We start from the raw sequence: 21517 nt of genomic DNA, 5'->3' as shown, positions 1-21517 counted from the left end.
TATTTATCCACAGGAGTTAATGTGCTGAGGGATTTTGTGCACTCTAGGTCATTCTTACAGCATGAGACCCTACTTCCAAACAAGCTTAGACAAGGACACTTAACCATTTTCCCGTAGCCCCACTGACTCTGAGGCACTTCCATCTATTTTTAGCTCCTCTGTCCTTGGATGAGCAAGGAGAGCTAAATTTAGTCCATTGCTTCCCTGAATAGAGCACACAATATGATTCCTATAGATGCTACCCTCACGCACGCCTCAGAAGACAAACCTCGTTAGGTGTTTGCTGGATGCATGTACTTCCATCTCAGTGCTTTTGAACTCGTTCAACTCTTTCCGGATGGCAGCCTACCAGGAAGAGCAAATACAGCGTTTGCAATGCAACAGGTGTCATCCGTGAACTGGTGAATAAGGAAGTGTCATCAGGCTATAATAGTGCTACCTTGTCTGCTGCTGAGAGCCTAGTCCAGGGCTTGTCTGCCCTCCTGTCGTAGTCCTGAGCCTTGGCCACTTCCACATAGTCACTGAAGCGGATCAGAATCTTTCTGTCCCGAAGTTCATCTACTGTGGGCCGCTGGTTGAGCTGCAAATATAATACAAGTGAAGTCACCCAAACATCCTGATCTTCATAACATTAGCACCAACATTTTCAACAGTTCTATACCTTTCTGTTTAGCCTCTGTTTGATCTCCCTCCTCTCCTCTTGTTCTGTCTGGTCATTTCTCTCTAGAGTGGGAAAAAAAGACATTGAAAACAAGGTCATGTTTTCGTAACAGCTTGTTAGTGATAACCATTAAACAAAAATTACTTAACTGATTTCTTCAACCGTTTTTTTTACTTTGTGAGATGTGGCATTCCTTATTTTTTTAAGTTGAATAATGCTTGGTTTTTAATGACAAGGAGCTGCTGATGACCATATTAGAACTATTGTTGTTTTAAGAATGTACCTTACCAATTTGCATGAGAAGTAATACTGTAGATTCATTTTTACACGATTTGTATTAATTGTTAATATAAATGAAATATGTATATTTAAAAATGTATTTTAAAATAATTAAAATATATGTATTTTTGTGTAATTAGGCTACTGTTTAATATAGTCATTGAAATGATGTACTTTGGTTCCTGCATAGCTTCATGTTGATGAATCGAACATTATAGGCAGCTAACGGAGCATGCTCACACGGACGGTGTTTATAGTGAAGAGCGCATTGGCGCTGTGGTGGTGGCGGCTATTGAATAATGTAACACTGCTATCATTAATGCATCATCCTGTGTTGTTTTTTTAACCGTTCTTCTGTTTTACATGTTATTTGCAAATTGCAAATAAAGACAAACAGCACTCTGTGGAAATTTTAAATGGAAGTGCCAAACTTACGTTTCAAAATGTTCCGACTCTCCAGCTCCTCCACATTGGGTCTCTGGCTCAGCCTCCTGCGGAGAAACACCAACACCACGTTTTGAACCATTGTCCACTCTCCTACTGTCACGGCCCTGTACTCTTTGCACTTTTGTCACTTGTCCGGCACAATCGCCTATGTCTCCATCTCGCATCCGAACCGCGGCTGTGATACTTGGGAAGAGGCGCGCCGAACATCTGGAAGACTAAGCAAATGCTGTTCGCTTCTTTTGTTGGATTATGTGTGGATATCAAAGTGGCCCATGTCATGCCAGTGTGTGCTGCAGTCCTCTACTAGCTGCTGCACTGCACAGTACATGCCGTTTTCTAGTGGGTCGTGATGGGTAGCCGGCGCGCCTCTGCATCAGTCTCCGTGGTTACTGCATGCATAATGAGCTGTGGGTGGGGCTTGCGACTAGTGGCATCCCCAGCGCAACCTACTAAGGTGTACTAGACCAGCAGCACACTCAATCGTTGTATTTTCATGACGACTTTATCTCAGCTTGTCAGGTGCCCCCAACATCAAAGCCTTCAAAAAGGTCTCCAAAATGCATTGCTCCCCTGAATACACTATATGTGTGTGAACTATTAATACATGATAATAATAAATGTCATCCCCACCACAGAGCATGATACGGAGGTGCAAAGTACAGACAGCAGAATGCCACCCTCGCTGTGGGACCCCATTCATCCCCTGTCCCCCAGTGAACACTTTGTACTTGTCACTTGGGCAGTATAAAGGCGTGCACTCTCACACACTTTTTACATGCAGTAAAGGCACTGTATTAATTCGATTGAAACAGCGTTTTTAATGCAAATATGTTAATCTGATTGTTAATCTATTTAAATCAGGGGTGTTTAACTTGTTTTCATTGAAGGCCAAATTGCGGTTTATGGCTGCCCTCAGAGGGCCACTTGTAACTGTAAATACTGTGAATATCCATCCATCCATTTTCTATACCGCTTCTCCTCTTTAGGGTCGCGGGGGCATGCTGGAGCCTATCCCAGCTGGCTTCGGGCGACAGGCCGGGTACACCCTGGACTGTTCGCAAGCCAATGGCAGGGCACATATAGACAAACAACCATTCACACTCGCATTCATACCTATGGATTTGAATTTTGAATTTAGAGTCACCAATTAACCTAACATGCATGTTTTTGGATGTGGGAGGAAAGCTGAGTACCTGGTGAAAACCCATGCATGGGGGAGAACATGCAAATTCCACACAGAAATGGAGAAATGCCCAAGGGAGAATCGAACCCAGGTCGTCCCGATCTCCAGACTGTTACTGTGTTGGCCAACATTGCTAACCACTAGACCCTACATATGAATATAACCTCATGATATTATTACACAATTGCCCCATTATTGTATTTTTACCAATTAATTGATGGATAACTTGCTATGAAAGGAGAAGTGAAGCGAGAATGTCAAGGTGACAAGCAGACATTCAAGTATTTCTTTTTGATAACAAAAAATGGTTGCAATATTTTGTTGCATGATCAGATAATGTTAAACTTTAGAAGAAGTGCACGCAGTACAATTTTTTTCTGTCAAAATGAAAGAACAAATACATTTAGAAAGAAAAAGGTCAATTGCGTTATTGACACGTTATTCCAAGGCTTTCACGGGCCACATGAAATGATGTGGTGGGCCACATCTTAAGTCTGACACATGCTTTAAAAGTTGAACGTAACAAACGCAAACTATTTAATAGGAAACCACATTTGTCTCGCGTGTAGGCCTATACACTTCAGTCGACGTTTCTCTGCATGTGCCAGTCTCAGTGGAGGCCTAATGGCAAAAAGACAAACTCACACTTGTCTCCCAGCCTCCCTGTTTAATACGTGGTAGAACATTCTAGAAGAAGCCAGTTTTAAACCGTGATATGACACCGGGGCCACACCCCGTTGCACCCTGATGCAGCAATGCTCACCATAGCATATTTTACACAACAGCACTACAGGTAAAGGCCTTTTTTTAAAACAAATTTTGTGTCGCTGTTCTGTGGAAATAGCATCAACACGGAAATTTTCCTCTGTCATTGGTAGTATCAGTAATAGATAGCCGCTTTTATGCAGATCCTGCAAAATTGCTTAATCAGAGTCATAACAGGGACTTGTCAGACAGCACCAAATGCTGTCACCACACAACAGGGTGAGAGAACTGTTAAATGTCAAACTTCACACCCCGCTCCCGGCTTTTTACTATCCCCTTCCACACAGATAAGGCTCTGATACTACCTCGAGAAAATTCCCGGGGGTTGACGCATGCTCATCACTTTTGTGTGGATGCTGTTGATACAAAATAGTGACACAAAAAAGGTGTAAAAAATGATGCGGATAAATGCCAGCTTTACTGTACTGTTATGTCTCTGGTGCATCTATTTTGTGGGATTTTTGTGTCAAAGAGGCCTCGTGACCATGGAGTTGCACATCAAATAGTTTTAATGGTGTGTAGTCCTTTACTGTATGTGGTCACTTTGTGAGATTGGACATGTAAAGCACTGCAACCATGTGATTTCTCTCAGCCAATCAGCAAAGATAATAATGAATAAGCACACCATATTAAAAGTCTTCAGTTCAGCTTCAAAACTTTTAATGCTGCTTACCAGTATTTGCACCTGCTGTGACAGCATAGCGGAAGATGAATGGAAGTGTTCTGGCACATCGTTATGTCATGAATGCACACCACAATGGTAAGCAGCCTCTGTTCATAAACACACGGTCGACTCAGCATCCAAAAATAGCACAAGGAATTATTCGGTCTCGCCTTGTGATTTTTAACAAACAAGATGAGGAAGGTGTCCAAACACTTAAGCAGTCTAATTATTTTGCTAGTAGAAAATTAAATTTGGAAATATGCCCCGCTTGTGTATTACTCATATTGCATTTTACAGCACAGTTTATGATGCCATCAGGTGGAGAAAAACTCACGATAACCCCCCCTTCTATAAAAACAACTTTAAAGTGCCATTGCTCCCTCTGCTCCTACCTTTATTACATTTTAAATCGACGAAGCAGAAACAACACCAAGACCACAGGACCATCCTTTGTGTTACAGTTGCCAGGCAACTATACTCAGTGTCTCAGAGACAATAGTCATCTCACAGACATTTCTACCTAGCAACACACTGGTGGGGATTTCTGTGTTACACACTGTGCTGCTGGCGTGGTGCTATTTTTAGAAACAGCATCCTTTTTGCCATCGTGTATAGGCTTACTAAAATCAGGGGGTGCTGTTAATATTAAACACAAAGCCTTGCTTTCTTTCTGGGATGTCTAGTGAGTCACATGTCCTTTGTTCTGTTTGTTTGGAATAAATGACAACGCACCTACTTCAAATACAAGTACATATATACTGTATACAGTATTAGATAGCTAGATATACAGTGGTGTGAAAACGTGCTTGCCCCCTTCCTGATTTCTTATTTTTTTTTGCATGTTTGCCACACTTAAATGTTTCAGATCATCAAACAAATTTAAATATTAGTCAATGAAATTGCATTTTGTGTTCAGTTGTTGTCATTGACTAATATTTTAATTTGTTTGATGATCTGAAACGTTTATGTGTGACAAAAAAAAAAAAGAAATCAGGAAGGGGGCAAATACTTTTTTACACCACTGTAGCATCTGGCCACACCATTTTCACCATGTGCACAATCTGAGCTCAAAGATATTATTTTTAGTTTGTTAGTTAGTGTATAACTACACTGAATCATAGTCTGAGCCGTCTCCTCCTTTGTGTCTTCTGTATTCTCTATTCCTTTTCAAATACAGTAGCCCGTTGCTCCCGCCCCATTATTTCTTTGGAAATAACTCCCCAGCGCATTTGATGGGAGAACACGGTGACATGCATTATTGAACACAACGCAAGCTAAGATTAGAAAAATCTAAGTGCGGCTGCAGCAAAATCACGAGACGGGGAGTCTCTAAAAATAGAAAGGTCATCCGTCACCGGTCACAGTGTATCGACAGAGCATCATCACGCACCACAAGGCCTCATGGATTTTTCTTCTGGATGTGCATATATATAGCAGCAGGCCTTCATGTTAAGCCACATATAAGAATACACAGAAGGAAAGAGTAGATGGGGGTGCGCTGCAAAAAAGAGAGATTTATGTGATGGATTGTTTTGTCATTTACTGTGAATACCCAGGAGAAATGAACATTTTGCGGGCTGTATTTAGCCAATGTTTCGTTTACATTTCTTTAAAATGGCTTTGTGTGTGCCAACACGAGAGGAGAAAACACACCTCGTACTGTATAGCCCGTTAATAGGCAAGGAACTATAATTGGTCACTTAAGATTTAAGTCCTCAGAATAATCCCAGCAGTAAAAGGAAGTTCTTATCTAATATACTCCTGTTTAAAATTTTAAGACCAGTTGAAAAATTGCAAGAATTTACGTTATGCACGGGTTTATCTTAAGAAGGTTCTAAATAGAGCTTCAAAATGCAAAAAGAAGAAATGGGAGTGAGACAATAACATTTTGAGGAAACAATGTTATTGCAAACAACCATTAAACTGGTGATCAAAAGTTGGCAGACCACAGCCTTTAGGCCAAAATCTTCGCAAAAATGTGGATTCATTGTCATTTTCTGTCAGGTATTCACACTGTCATGATCTCTTGATGGCAAAAACAAAATAGCTTTATCTCTTTGAACGTGGCCAATTTTTTCAGCTGCATAAGCAAGGCCTCTCGCAATGCACCATTGCTGCTGAGGTTGGACGCAGTCAGGCAGTCATTTGAAACAAAAGTCAAGTGGCAGACCCCCAAAAAATTTCACCGGCCCTGAGCTGGAGGATCCAATTGGCTGTCCCACCTGAGATTTTTTTCCACATGGCACAGTGGAGGGGGCGCCATCATGATCTGGGGTTGCTTTTTCCTTCAATGGAACAATGGAGCTTCAGGTTGTGCAGGGTTGTCAAACAGCAGCTTGAGGTTTACAAAACTGGACATCAGTTCCAGACACTGGATGTCCTCTGTGAAGCCATCTTCACAACTTGGAGCAACATTCCCACTAGCCTCCTGGAAAAACTGGCATCAAACATGCCATCACTGAGTTCGTTTTTGAACATTTAATTTCTATTATTTTTTTTAGCTATGGTCTTAAACCTTTGATCAGCTGATGAACATCCCATTTCAGTTTAGTGGTTGTTTGCAATAAATTGCTCACTCTTTTTTTTTTTTGTCCCTCTCCCATTTCTTCATTTTGCTTTTTCGAGCTCTATTTAACAGGACAGTTACATTACAAAATATAAATTCTTGTAATTTTGATCAGGACTCTATACTGAAAGAACAGCACATTATACCAATATGTGATTCTAAATTAACAATCATGTTTTTTGAAAAAGTTACACAATAAAAATGTACAGAAGATGAAAAATGATATTTGCCTTCAGGAATCCAAATAAGTATGACTGATTATATGTCAAAAAACTACTACATTTTATTTCTAGGCTTGAAATTTACATGTATTTTCTTCAGGAATGGGCATTTCTTGGTCGACTGTGGGTAAAATTAAAAATGCCACCTAGAAGAGTTGTTTTATAGTGGAGGTCCGTGTGGAGAGCTCAACTTCCCTTAGCTGACGTCGCATTCGTTGCATGACAGCGCCTCTGCTGGTTGCAGCCAAGTAGTGTACACCGTATTCTTTAAAATGTTATTAATCAGCAATCAATTCCACTCGATCAATTCAGTGATTTACGACTAATATTCTTGTAATAGGTTAATAAGTTCTGCTTTTTCCGTCTTCTTGTTGGACATGTTGGAAATATCTTCATATTACGTTCCTAATTGTAATATTGTTACGCACTTTAGAAATAAGCTAATCATTACCAATGATACAGATTACAGTTCATTTTGGATAACACAAAAGAACTGCATGAACTACTACTGCCTTCCTCAGAAACCTTTTAAATGTGTGGCCAGGAACATGGAATTGTAGAGCCTCTAAGAAAATGCCGGCACTGTGCATCCTCAGGGAAAGATTCTTCATTGATCCCCCGATGCATTTCTTGGTAACGGACCAAGCCAGCAAACTGCTGCTGTCTGGAATTAGACCTTTATGTAGCCATAGTAGCCTCTCGCACTGCAGTGCTACAAGTGGAACATCCTTGCCTTTCAACCCTCCTGTATGCAAGCTGCAGCCTTTACATAAGCCTGTGAAAGAAATATTCCTCTAACCTCTAACCTCTAACTGAAATAAAGCATCTTCTCCTCACAGATCTAAGAATAGACGGTAGGACTGTCAGTCGCCTACGAGACAAGACGGCCGATGTTCTTTCCAGGAAGTGTGAGAGACCGTGAGTTATTGCACATCTGGTTACGTAACACAGCCAGTGGTGTGACCCCTGTTTGAAACACCGGTGCTAAAGAACCTAGGTCCTGTGACAAATTCACATGTGAGACAACTGCTGTCGACAATTTGGACAGTGTGTTCCTCAGTGGTGTTAGAAAAACACTTGTATTATTATTGTCGTCATCCTGGCATGAAGGCACTTACTAACGTGAGTCAGTGCATTTTGTACAAAGAGGTTCCCTGGAGGCTCGCTCTGTCTGTACCTGTTGCAGAACAGGCTCATCGCTTATTCTTTGAAAGCTATTTCACGATTCAACAATTTTTATTTCAAACAAGAGTCCAGCATTCAAAGTGTTGCAACCAAAAAGGTTAATGCTGACCTGATTTGTACTCGGTAAAGACCAAAACCTCATTCGGAGTCAGCAGTGGCAACTCCATTGCTTACTTTTTTTCTTTCTAATATGCATTTAATATTTAATACAGAGTAGTGTTAAGTTATTTGTAATCTATCATAATCCTTGATTGCTTTTTTTGACTGGTTTGGTTTGGTTTGACTGCTGTATATGCCATTTTTATTGGCTTAGCAGCAAACAGGGCTGGGAAACTGTGTGACATGACCAGTAAAACCAATCTGAGCAATTCTGTTGATTAATGATGCTAGGTAGTGCTCCTTTTATTTAGCATTGCAATTTGGGCAAAAACACATCACGCAGTAAAGAGAGAGTACTGTAGTTTTCCTAGTATGTAGCCTACGTTATTGGTTGGTGTTTTAAAAAAATATATATAAAAACACCTCTGGGAATGGGTTAACTGTTATTTGTGTCAGTCCCACTCATTGGCAATTCATTTCTGTCTTTGGTATTTTTAGCTCATCAAAGCAATTTCCCCAGCAGTCACCAACTTAATTTCTCTGTCTATTGCTCGTGACCTAGAGGCAGTCCAAGTCAGTTCCGGGTTTGACCTGGGTGGAGGGCATACATTAAAAAAAAACACCGTTCACTTACCACAGAGATGCACAGATGTCAGAATATTATAAAAATTTTAAAACAAATATATAAGCCAGATATAAAAAAAAAAAATAGCTGAATGTGATGGAGTGGATCCATACACTTGTAAGAAAAAACACTGCACTAGATTTAAAAGATTTTTCCCAGTATCACCAAAGTTGAGATTTCAAGCTATGTGGTGGTCCACACTTGGCCCATATTTCCTTCGACACTCAAAAAGGAATTCAAGAATTACAAATGACACATATCATTTCTTTACATCTGGTTGGGTTCACAAATTAGGCCATGAAAGAGAATGTTGGACTTCATGCTTGGGGTGTCACAAGATCTTGTGTCATAAGATCTAGCAAGATTAAAATGTGGCAAGATTTCTTGTTCATAAAAAAAAATGTCACATGGGCACAATGGGCTGGGACGATAATAAATTAATTTACCACACGGTAAATGAAAACTAACTCAATAGTTTTTCCGGCCTCAATATATTGCCATGTATATATGTGTCTTTTTTTCCTCGTGTCCTGCCTCCGAACATGCAACGAAGAGAGTTCACTCTGTGCATTGGTTTCAGCACCTTGGTGCGTTCGATTAGTGCGTTCGACAGAGTTAGCACTTTTGTCAGTCATCCAGTATCTGTCTCGGTGGGTGGAGGTGTACAGCATATACAGAGTGCAGAAGAGTGTAACATAGTAAAAATTAAATTAGTAGACTGCAATATATTGTCACATATTTTTCATATTCTTTCACTGTACTTTTCTAAAAAGTCATGTTAAAAGCTTGTCTCGTCTCATTCTCGTAGACCCTATCTTGTGTATCATCTCATCTCGTGACACCGTACCGTATTTGATGTCAATATGCTGTGAGATCTTTGTTCATCGGAGTTGGCTCCTGTTGTCAAGCAATTTGCCACAATTCGGCCACATACACACTCAGTATCTTTGTACAATGGTTGGCAGATTAATGCCAGTAATGGGGCATGCTGTTGAAATGGTTTGCTCCATTTGTGTGAGTGTGCATGGTGTATTGCAGAAAGATAATAATAAAGCATAATAAGCATAATAAAGCAATAAAGCATAATAAATGTAGCAGATGAAAATACCACTTCTCATATGTCTATCTACGTTCTTACTCCAAGTAACGAGTCAGTCGGTATCTGTCAGTCTGTATATCGGCCATCGATAATTATCGGCCCGATACTGGTATAAAAATGGGATATCGGCCAACATCGGGATCGGTACAAAGTTCTGGAGTACTTACTACCTCCTCTGTCTGCATAAAAACGGTGTTCGGAACACGCTGTGGTACTATACCCTCATGAACATCAATTGACCAGCATTGTACTGTACATAAATCACGTGTCAGAAAGGAAAAGGAAAGGAAACTTCCGTTAACGTGTTAATTACTTTGACAGCCCATATATATGTGTTGATATATACTGTATATCATAGGTTCGGCATCTCTGTGTGGAGTTTGCATGTTCTCCCCGTGCGTGTGTGGGTTTTCTCCGGGTACTCCGGTTTCCTCTCAAAATCCAAAAACATGCATGTTAGGTTAATTGGCGACTCTAAATTGTCCATAGGTATGAATGTGAGTGTGAATGGTTGTTTGTCTATAAGTGCCCTGCGATTGGCTGGCGACCAGTCCAGGGTGTGCCCCGCCTCTCACCCGATTTTGGCTGGAATGGGCTCCAGCGTACCCCCGCGACCCTAGTGAGGATAAGTGGCGTAGAAAAGGAATAGATGGATGGATATACATTATATATATACAGTATACTTATATATATATATATATATATATATACTGCTAAAAAAATTAAAGGAACACTTCAAAAACACATCAGATCTAAACTGGGGGAAAAATGATCTTGAGTATCTTTCCTGATAATAAGTGGGTGATGTATTAGTAACAAAATGATGCCACATCATTTGATAGAAATGAAAATGGTCACCCTATAGAGGGGGGAAATCAAAGACACCCCAAAAATGAAAGTGAAAAAATGATGCAGCACACTGGTCCATTTAGCTAAAATGTCATTGTAGCAACTCAAAATGATTCTCAATAGTTTGTGTGGCCCCCACGTGCTTGTACGCATGCCTGACAACGTCGGGGCATGCTCCTAATGAGACTTCCCCCAGTTTAGATCTGATGTGTTTTCGAAGTGTTCCTCTAATTTTTTTGAGCAGTGTATATAGGTACACTCCTGATCAAAATCTTAAGACCAGTTGAAAAATTGCTAAAATTTGCATTTTGCAAATTTGGATCTTAATGAGGTTTTAAGTAGAGCTACAATATGCAAATGCAAGAAGGGGGAGTGAGACAAAAAGCATTTTGAAAAAGTAATTTTTGATCTGTCAGGCACGAGTCGAGGTTGTCGAGTGCTTGACCCCCAGTATGCAGAGATGAGCCGGTGATGTGAAAAATAACGAGTCTTTCATAGTACAAGTACTCAAAAACACAGGAACAAAAGACGACAGAGTGGAAAGCGCTGTGGAAAAATCACAGGTGTACCCAAGGCAGTAACACAGGTAAGTTGACCCATCAAGGTGATGGTACCGGTAATGTGACGAGGTACAGCAGTAACGAGGATAACAGGAACAATGATCCAGCGCCGTACGTCTGACGACGCTGGCCTTTTAACTGCCACTGATTGGCGACAGCTGCGCGGGCACCAGGTGTGAAGCGGCTGCCTCTTCCACCGAGCAGGAAGCACCGCTCGCCAAAATAAGAGCTCAGGACAGGAAGCACTCGCTCCTGTCCTGCGAAACCTGACACATTAAACTGAAATAGGCTGTTTATCAGCTAATCGACAGTTTAAGACCATCGCTCAAAAAATAACAAAAAACTCTCCAAAGCAGAAAGAGAAAGAAAAAATGTTCTCCGTAGGACTCAGTAATGAGTAGCTCCACTGTTTTTGTTAATCACTTCAAAAATTGGTTTGGGCGTGCTTGATGCGAGTGTTTCCAGGAGGCTAGTGGGAACATTGCTCATAGTGGTGAAGATGGCTTCATGAAGGGCATCACCTGTCTGGAACTGATGGCCATTTTTATAAACTTCCCTTGCCATCCATCCTCAAATGTTCTCTATGGGATTTAAATGAGGGGAACATGCAGGATGGTCCAAAAGAGTGATGTTATTCTCCCTGAAGAAGTCCTTGGTCAAGCGAGCATTGTGAACTGCAGCGTTGTCCTGTTGAAAAACCCAGCTGTTACCACACAGACGAGGGCCCTCAGTCATGAGGGATGCCCGCTGGAACATCTGCGTCCGTTTGACGACCCTGCACTACCTGAAGCTCCAGTGTTCCACTGAATGAAAAAGCACCTCAGATCATGATGGACGCCCTCCACTGTGCCGGGTAGAAAACATCTCCGGTGGGATCTCCTTGTCATGCCAGTAACGTTGGAAGCCATCTGGACCGCCAGGGTTACATTTTTTCTCATCAGAGAATAAAACTTTTTTCCATCTTTCAATGTCCCATGTTTGATGCTCCCCGGCAAAGTCTAAACGGGCAGTTTTGTGGCCTTGAAGGAGACGAGGTCTTTGAATTTGTTTTTTGTTTTTTAAACCCTTTTCCCACAGATGCCGTCTGATGGTTATTGCACTGCGGTCGGCACCAGTAAGGGCCTTAATGTGGGTGGAAGACCGCCCTGTGTCTTGATGGACAGCCAATCGGATCCTCCGGCTAAGCGCAGATGTGATTTTTTTGGGTCTACCACTTGACTTTTTTGTTCCATAATGCTCAGGATCTTTCAAAAAATCTAGAATGACAGATTTACTGCACCCAACCTCAGCAGCAATGGCACGCTGCGAGAGGCCTTGCTTATGCAGCTCGATAATCCGACCACGTTCAAAAAGAGAAAGTTTCTTAGCTTTAGCCATCAGGAGGGCATGACAGTGTGAATGCCTGACAGAAAATGAAAATTTTGAGCAGATTTTGGCTTTTATAGCCTGTGGTCTTAAACTTTTGATCAGGTGATAAACAACCTATTTCTTTTTTTTTTTTTTTTTTTTTATTACAAGTTCCAAATGTTTTTTGTCTCACTCCCCCTTCTTGCTTTTGCATATTGTAGCTCTACTTAAAACCTCATTAAGATCCAAATGTGCAAAATGCTAATTCTAGCAATTTTTCAACTGGTCTTAAGATTTTGATCAGGAGTGTATAAATATAAATATATATATTGTTTTGTTTTATATATATATATATATCCAAACAAACACACACACACACACACACACACACATATATATATTATATACAGTATGTGTGTGTGTGTGTGTGTATATATATATATATATATATATATATATATATATATATATATATATATATATATATATGAATGTATATACGTACACACTATAATTAACTCTCATATCTTATAAATAATAAGATAAGAATACATTTTTCGAAATTCCCATCTGAAAGATTTCTACCTGCAAGAACAGTGCATGTACAGTGTATGCAAAATTTCCGCTCTGACTTCACTTGACATCTAGCTACACATACGCTTATTTACTCCCCATCTGCGTCAGCTGGTGATGACTGCAATCAGATGTGACGTCACATGCAACCCAGCAATACCTCTTCATGACCCACGCTCTTTAAAAAAAACCTAATTTCCCTAGATTGGAAGCCTTCTTAGAGGCAGCATGTCTAATTGTCCTTCACATGTGTGATGCACAGGATAGGTGTGTACTTGCATTTCATGTACTGTAAGTGTTGATATTAGCTCTTGAGCCCCTTTTATTACCCAACCTGATAATTTCAAGTAATACACCACAGCAACACGCAGGAAAGTTGTTTGTTGCTTACTTAGCGAGCTTCATCTCAATCTGCTGGCGGATTTCCTGGCGCTCCTGGTCGCTCCTTGCAGGGAAGATGTTACGATCTTCTAATTCCTGTTTTGTGGGTCTATTTCGTAGCTTGACAGCCAGTAACTCCTTCCTTAGCCTGCGAGGAAGTGTACCTACAAAAAAAAGCATACATTGGTGTGAAAAAGTGTTTTCCCCCTCCCTGATTTCTTATTTTTTGCATGTTTGTCACACTTAAATGTTTCAGATCATCAAACAAATGTAAATATTAGTCAATGACAACACAACTGAACACAAAATGCAGCTTTTATTTATTTATTTACTTATTTATTTGTGTACTGTCCAGCCAGATAGTATTGTTGATCTAAATGCCCTTACGTGCTCAACAGATTTGCTCTGCCAAGGAAAAGTGTGAGATACACTTCCCGTTATACAGAATAAATTTGACTTTATTTGATGTTTTATTGTTATGCAAATTTGGAGCGGCCGGACGGGAGCAGGAGGGGATAGAGAAGAACAGGAAAGAAAACAGGCAACAGAGTGATGTAGGTTTGGATTTTTTTTTTCCTTAATAATAAAAAATGTCATTTAAAAACTGCATTTTGTGTTCAGTTGTGTTGTCATTGACTAATATTTTAATTTGTTTCATGATCTGAAACATTTAAGTGTGATAAAAAAAAAGGAAAACCAGGAAGCGGTCAAACACTTTTTCACACCACTGTGTGTGCATTAACACTTTACAAAAGCACCTTCATTCTCTTTGATTACATAATTATAGAATGATTAGATGGATAATAAAGCATGACTATGAGTTTAAAAAACAATCTCTGTCGCTTCCACAGAAATTTAATAGAATTTCTTACAAAATGTCGTGCTCTTTAATAGTTCCAAAACTATTATTTTCTTGTCAGCTTAGTCTAGTCCAGTTCCGAGTGCCATTTACAATTAATTAACATAATTAAGTACTTAACTTTTCCTCATAAAGTCCATACTGCACACACACTGGATATCAGTTATTGTGAATTTGTTCAGCACAAATAAAAACAATTTAATCACACAAGTTAGGTAATTTATTTGACTTGTGTTCTTCTATTAGCGTGCATGACCCACCGGAGATGACAGACTCGTTCCATCCGTCCAAGTCGGTGGGGAGGCCTGATGTGTTGGAGAAGCACTGGTCCAGCCGCACGTTCTCCTTGTTCTCCTCCGCCTCCTTCTTGGGCCAATCAGACCCGCCACCGCCTACGCAAAAGCCCGCCAAAGAGGTCGTGTGTTGGTTGTCTGAGCTGCAGGAACGTGAGAGGCGGCCATCGGAGCACCACAGTCGCGGGGGTGAGCCCTGCTCGGACCCGTCATGTACACTGTAGGAACACATAAACAGAGAGAAAGGTCATGGCACTGCAGGGGGGATCTGTATTAGAAAACAATGAATCCTAATTGTCTGTGTGGACAGGACAAGCAGAATATTCCTACTTCCACTTTTTCTGGGAACTTTGCACTGAAAGTTTAGCGTAAATAATGATTAAATTAATGGTAATTAACTTGAATTTTCTGTGCAAACAGACAAAATATTAATGAACATTGTTTGTTCCAAACAGACTGCTATTTTAGTGTATTACTGATGTTAAAGTTTGCTAAAATAGATACATCACACACAAAATAATAAAATATATATTTCCCCAGTAGCTATTCTTTCTCCACTTGAATTTGCTTGTAGACAAACTTGGAATTTTGCAATATATTGGTGTAAATTCCTGCTAAAGGTGCTGTCCCTGTTTGGCTCCAAATGACACTTTTTTAAACCCCAAAAATAAGAACACCAGCCAGGGCTGGTAACATATGTTACCAATAGCAATTTAAAAGAACAGATTGAATAAAGAAATGTCTATATTTGTCACAATTTGAAGTTAAACTTTGGCTTTCACTCACTGCTGTCTCATATGCACGTAACTGTCCGTGGCACTTATATATTCACAAGAGCAATCTCAGAGAAGTGACCGACAATTTGGAGTTATTGTGTAGTTATGATAGACGATACATTCAATGATAGCAGCTATTGTTAGCTGACAACAAACTATCTCTAATGCACATGCGTATGTGCTATGTGGGGCGTGGCTTGCAATGTTGGCACAGGAAGAGGGCGGAATATTATGCTTGCAGCACATTCAAAAGTTTGTGCAGCACATGCAGTAACTAACCAAGGAAGACAGCACCTTTAATATTCATGTATTCCAATTGATAGTTTCCAACCTCCTGTAATGTTGCAACACTACCCACATCAATGCCTGTGTTAAAGGGATAGTTCGGATTTTTTGACATGAAGTTGTATGACATCCCCATCAACAGTGACTTACCCCCCACTTCGTCCCATGGGCAACTTAAGTAAAGAATTTGGCTTCTCAAAACAACATGCATTCAAAGAGTAATACATTTGTATCACAAAAATGCCTCCTCGAAAAAAATCAGACCTCACAATCGCTCGGCACTAATTTCTCTCCCGTCGTATCACAGTGTATGTGTTCCACAGCGTTTACATGCGCGGATGAAGACCGCTGCGATGCGAGAGTCATCCGCTGTGGAACACATACACAACAATGGACAGGGGACAGCACGCAGTGATGTGACGGGAAAGAAAGTAACACAGAGCAATTGTGAAGTCTGACTTTTTTCGAGGAGGCATTTTTGTGATGCAAATGTACTACGTATATACTCTCTGAACGCATATTGTTTTGAGAAGCCAAACACTTTACATAATTGACCCCACCAACTAACCGGAAGTCCGCTCCTCATCACCAAAATCTGACCTGAACTCAGCTCAAAGTGACAAAGTGAGGGGTAAGTCACTGTTGATGCATTACACTGCTTATGGGGATGTCATACAACTTCATGTCAAAAAATCCGAGCTATTCCTTTAAGTCTCTGATCCAGTTTTAAACAGAAAATGTGCATGCTCACCTCTCCTGTCTGTTCTTGGTGGCGAACGCTCTCTGCAGTTCCTCCATAATGCAGCTAGGGGGCATAGGTGGGTGCATCATAATGCCGAGATGCGGCGACCCTGAGGAGTTGGCCAGGGGCCCTCGTAGGGGCAGGGTGAGGGGTGCCAGGCTCTCTGGGGCCCTGTGTAGAGGCTCCTTGGGGTGGTAGGAGTTGGGATGGTGAACAGGGAGAGACGTGGGGCCTGAATCTGAAAGGAAAACACAAGTCAATTATTATTACCGTATTGACCCAAACATAAGATGACAACATTTTCGGTAACAGAGGGTTTCTCCGTGATGGTTGCATCTTTCCAGGTCACTGGTGTAAGCGACAGGAAGAAAAGCTCTGACTCACTTGGGGGTGAAGTCATTTGTATTCATCTCTAGACCTTGAATATAAGATGACCCATCTTTTTCTGACTTTTTTCAAGGGAAAAAGCACAATCTTGTCACAAGCTAGTTGCTGCCGGAAGCTCGACCCCCAGTATGCAGAGAAGAGGCGGTGGCGTGCAAATAAAAATCTTTAATTATACAGGTACGGTACTCACTGTGGTGCAGGGACCAACAGAGGAAAAGGCTCTGTGACACAGTACACGTAGTAGCAGCAGGTAAGTATTCTCTCACGCAACAGCACATGCAAGGTGACTAGAGGCAATGAGCCAGCGCCGTACTCGAGGCGGCGCCGGGCTTTTAAACCCCACAAATCTTAATGGCACACAGCTGCGTAGCAGCCACCTGGGGTGAAGTGGCTGCAGTTTCCTCACAGCCGGAAGTCCCGCTCGCCACAGTAAGGGCGCAGGACTGGAAGTGCTCGCTCCTGACACAGGTTTCAAATCTCCAATTGGGCAACTCTTTGTGGCGTTTGTATATTCTTCCTGTACATGCATGCGTTCTCTCCAGGTACTCTGGCTTCCTCACACATCCCAAAAATAAGCATGTTAAGTAAGTTGGAGACTCTAAATAAACCATAGGTGTGAGTGTGATTGTGAATGGTTGTTTGACTGTATGCGCCTGGTGATTGAAAAAGGACAAGCGGTATAGAAAATGCATGGATGGACATTTCAACTCACCATCTCCTGTTGTCAGCAGTGGCAAAGGTTTTGGAGGTACTTGTGGCAGGGATGTTCCTGGAGGAATCTCCTCTTCTGGTCTTTCTTCCATTTGCTCTCCAGTGTTGTGAAGCCCCTCCGGTAACTCCGCAGAATGATGCCTCTCCGAGTCTCCATCCTCGTCTTGTAGTGACACGTTTACATTTTCCTCCAGCCGCTCACAGTCCTGAAGGGGGGAAACTACCAGAAGATGTGGATAGACAAGATAATATAAGAATGTAATAATAAGAATGGCAAAAAGACTTACAGGGTGCAAGGATTTTCTATGTATGCATGCATCCTATGTGGTAAAATACATATACTGTACATTATCACCTGTTTTGTAGATAAACCACCTTTTTGCTGTACATGAACTACAGAATACCAATTGGTTGTCTGTGCTTCCCTCTACTGGTAAGTGTAATTCAACATTAACAGTACAGTGGATATCGGCAATTCAGCCTTTGCGTTCAAGCAAATTTACATATTTTTGTTAAAAAAAGTTTTACTTTTTCAAAATTTTACTAAAAGTCACCATATTTTCATATCTTACAGAAAACACGTTTCATTCACCCTAAATTAGTAATAATTTATAAATATGTGATAATGAAGCATAAAATAGACAGCATTAGTGGAGAGGACATATATATTTTCTAATTCAATATGTGTTTAATAAGTGTGCGAGGGGTATTCGGGCTTACACCTGCCCCTTACATCAGCTGTAGCAGAAACAGAGTTCCGGACAACCGGGCAAGATAAACAGCATAAAAACACAAAAAGAATATATTAAAACAATAGATAAAATGAAATAAAAGCGTCACGATGCTCTTATGTGCCAAATGCACTTCAGAATAAATGAGTCTTAAGTTTTGCCTTAAACAAATGTAAGTCTGTGATGGTCCGCAGTTCAACAGGTGAGACGTTCCAAAGCCTGGGACCCGCTACAGAAAAAGGACGCCACTGTTTGCAATTGGACCGAGGGACCCCAAGCAGCTGTTGGCTGGCAGACCGCAGAGCTCGGCTGGGGCGATAAATGTTTAAAAGCTGACGTAAAAAAGACGGTGCAGCACCATGAAAAGTCAACTCTGAAATGGACTGACAGCCAGTGCAGAGGGTGCAGAACTGGAGTGGCTCTGTCTTGAGTCAAAAGCCGCGCAGCACCATTTTGTACCAGTTGTAAACGGTTGACTAAAGACTGGTTGATACCAACATACAGGGCGTTACAGTAATCATTGCAAGAACTAATGAATGCATGCATAGCCATTCAAGATCTTGCCGACTTGGACTCATTTAAATGTAAAAAAAATGATGTGAGAGCCATTTCTTGATGTCTCCAATGCAGTTGAAAAGGGAATCCAGTAAGTTGGGTTTGTATGGAAAACCTGGTAAGTAGAGTTGGAGGTTGTTGGCATAAAAATGAAAGAAAAGGTTCTACTTGTCAATAAATGAGCTGAGGGGCAACAAAAATAAGAAAAACAGTACTTGTCCAAGAATGGATCCCTGTGGCACAGGACAGCGGAGCAATGGAAGACAGAAAATCATTAATCGTGACAGCAAAAGTTCTGTCTGTCATATATGACTTGAACCACTGAAAAATGGAGCCATGAAGGCCAACGGTCTGAGCCAAACGTTGGAGAAGGATAAAGTGGTCCAGTCTGTCAAATGCAGCAGTGAGATCAAGCATCACCAGCAATACAGGTTTTTTGGAGTCAAGCGATAAAAAGATGTCATTCTGAATGTTAAGTAGTGCGGATTCAGTGCTGTGCCATGATCTGAAACCAGACTGAAACTTATCTAAAATAATATTATTTTCTAAAAATGACTGTTCAACTGAATGAAAACAACCTTTTCTAAAACCTTAGATAAAAATGATGAAGTTAGAAACAGGTCTAAAATGAGATAAAATAGTTGGGTCAAGGCTGGGTTTTTCAAGAAGCGGCCTGACCATTGCATGTTTAAAAACAGTTGGAACCACCCCTGAACTAAGACAACTATTATTAAAATAGAGAAGACACTGCCCAACAGTATTAAAAACATCTTTCAGTACCTTGGGAGCAATAACGTCCAGACAACAATAGGAATGTAACATTTTGTTAACTATTTAAGTAAGTTGCGCCAGAGACACCTGCTCAAACCTTTCAAACACAAGTGAGCAAAGGAGCTGGTGATACAGTGGAGGCAGGCTGGGATTGATTGTTTGGGTAAAAAGTAAGGGGTGGTGAATTCAAATATGGTGAATGATCGTGTCTTTCTCAGAGGGATAGCGATAATCCCAAATTAATCCTGTTTTCCATGTAATATTATTCCATATAATAATCAGTGTAATATTAAATAAATAATAAAAAAAATAAAAACAAACATGACAGAACAATAAATATAACAATCAACATAATAACAAATAAAGAAGATGAAGGCAAGTTTAATTTTCCTCTAAGATCATATTTCTCCTCTCTGATACAGAAATACTGAATGACGTTTTTGGGTAACAAGTTATTGTTAACTTTCTGCATTATTTTAGCAGTTTGAAAATTTACTAAATCAGCAAATTTTAATATCTGTGATTTTAAAAGTAAAGGGTTTGTATGTTCTCTATACGCGGCATTATGAATTATCCTCACCGATTTTCTTTGCAGTACAATGAGTGTGTGAAGATTGCTTTTATAGTTATTACCCCATATCTCCACACAATAAGTTAGATATGGTAATACCAAAGAACAGTAAAGAGTGTAAAGTGATTTTTAACCAAGAACAAATTTTGCTTTATTTAATGCTGAAGTATTTCTCGCCACCTTTAGTTGTATATTTTTGATGTGAGATTTCCAACTATTTTTTTCCCCAGAAATTGATTTTCCTTCACTCTTTCAATGTCCACTCCGTCTATTTGTATTTGATCGTACATGTCCTTTCTACTATTTTCAAAAAGCATTATTTTAGTTTTACTTCAGTTCAAGGGTAATCTGTTTCTGTCAAACCATTTGTTTAATATGACCATTTCATCCTTGACCTTTTTAATTAGTTCTTGTGTGCTTTCCCCAGAACAAAAGGCAGTGGTATCATCCACAAATAATACCAACTTTAAGTCCTTTGCCACTTTAAACATGTCGTTGAAATACAAATTGAACAGTTTTGGTCCCAATATTGACCCCTGGGGTACTCCACATATTATATTTAAACTCGCAGGTTTGTATTCTCCTAGCTTTGCAAATTGCTTCCTGTTTGCTAGGTAGCTTTTAACCCAATTCAAAACGAATCTTCTGATTCCGTACCTTCCTAATTTTGTTGTTAAAATATTGTGATTAATTGTATCGAAGGCTTTTGTAAAATCCATGTATACTGCAACTGTACACTTTCTGTGGTTTATAGCATTAGTAATTTCCTCCATGATTTCAATCAGTGCCATAGAAGTTTAAATGTTAGCTCTGTATCCGTATTGACTACCTGTTAGTAATTCATTCTTATTAATACATTTGTCCAGCCTATTATTAAATAGCTTCTCGATAATTTTAGAAAATTGGGGTAATAAGGAAACGGGTCGGTGAAAAATTGGAACCACTTTAGCTATTTTCATTTTGTGAGGAAATTTTCCAGTCTGAAATGATAAGTTACTAATATATGTTAACGGTTCAAAAATCTCATTGATAACACTTTTAATTGTTTCCACTTCGATTCCATTATAATCAGTTGATGTTTTTGCTTTAAATTTTTTGACAATGTCAGTGATTTCCTTTTTAGTTACATCAGTGAGAAACATGGAATTGAGATTCCTATCTATCTATCTAATGTAGCATTAAGATGTTATCTACCAGTCTTCAAATTGTCTTTATGCATTTCTTCAGCTCAGTTCCTGCAATATAATACACTCTTGTATTGATCTGTTATGAAACCTGGCTTACACCATTGCAAATCTACTTTTCCCCAATATCTGAAAGATATGTTCTAAC

At 40.1% G+C, this 21517-nt stretch overlaps 1 protein-coding gene across 2 annotated transcripts in view; it reads right to left on the bottom strand.

Annotated features, from left to right (window-relative positions):
• phactr3a (phosphatase and actin regulator 3a) overlaps positions 1-21517 on the bottom strand; it is a 51127-nt gene that overhangs the window by 564 nt on the left and 29046 nt on the right. For both annotated transcript variants that reach the window (XM_054768689.1, XM_054768698.1), the window contains exons 4-11: positions 17559-17777; positions 16469-16697; positions 14624-14874; positions 13515-13668; positions 1376-1431; positions 662-723; positions 440-580; positions 269-345 (exon numbers count right to left, since the gene is read on the bottom strand). In XM_054768689.1, coding sequence (XP_054624664.1) covers positions 269-345; positions 440-580; positions 662-723; positions 1376-1431; positions 13515-13668; positions 14624-14874; positions 16469-16697; positions 17559-17777 — 1189 coding nt within the window. The remainder of the gene's footprint in view (positions 1-268; positions 346-439; positions 581-661; positions 724-1375; positions 1432-13514; positions 13669-14623; positions 14875-16468; positions 16698-17558; positions 17778-21517) is intronic.

Source organism: Dunckerocampus dactyliophorus, chromosome 1 (genome assembly GCF_027744805.1).
Source record: "Dunckerocampus dactyliophorus isolate RoL2022-P2 chromosome 1, RoL_Ddac_1.1, whole genome shotgun sequence".
In the NCBI taxonomy this organism is placed as follows: domain Eukaryota; kingdom Metazoa; phylum Chordata; class Actinopteri; order Syngnathiformes; family Syngnathidae; genus Dunckerocampus; species Dunckerocampus dactyliophorus.
The sequence above is the reverse complement of the archived record's forward strand: the minus strand, read 5'-3'. Positions and strand labels throughout refer to the sequence as shown.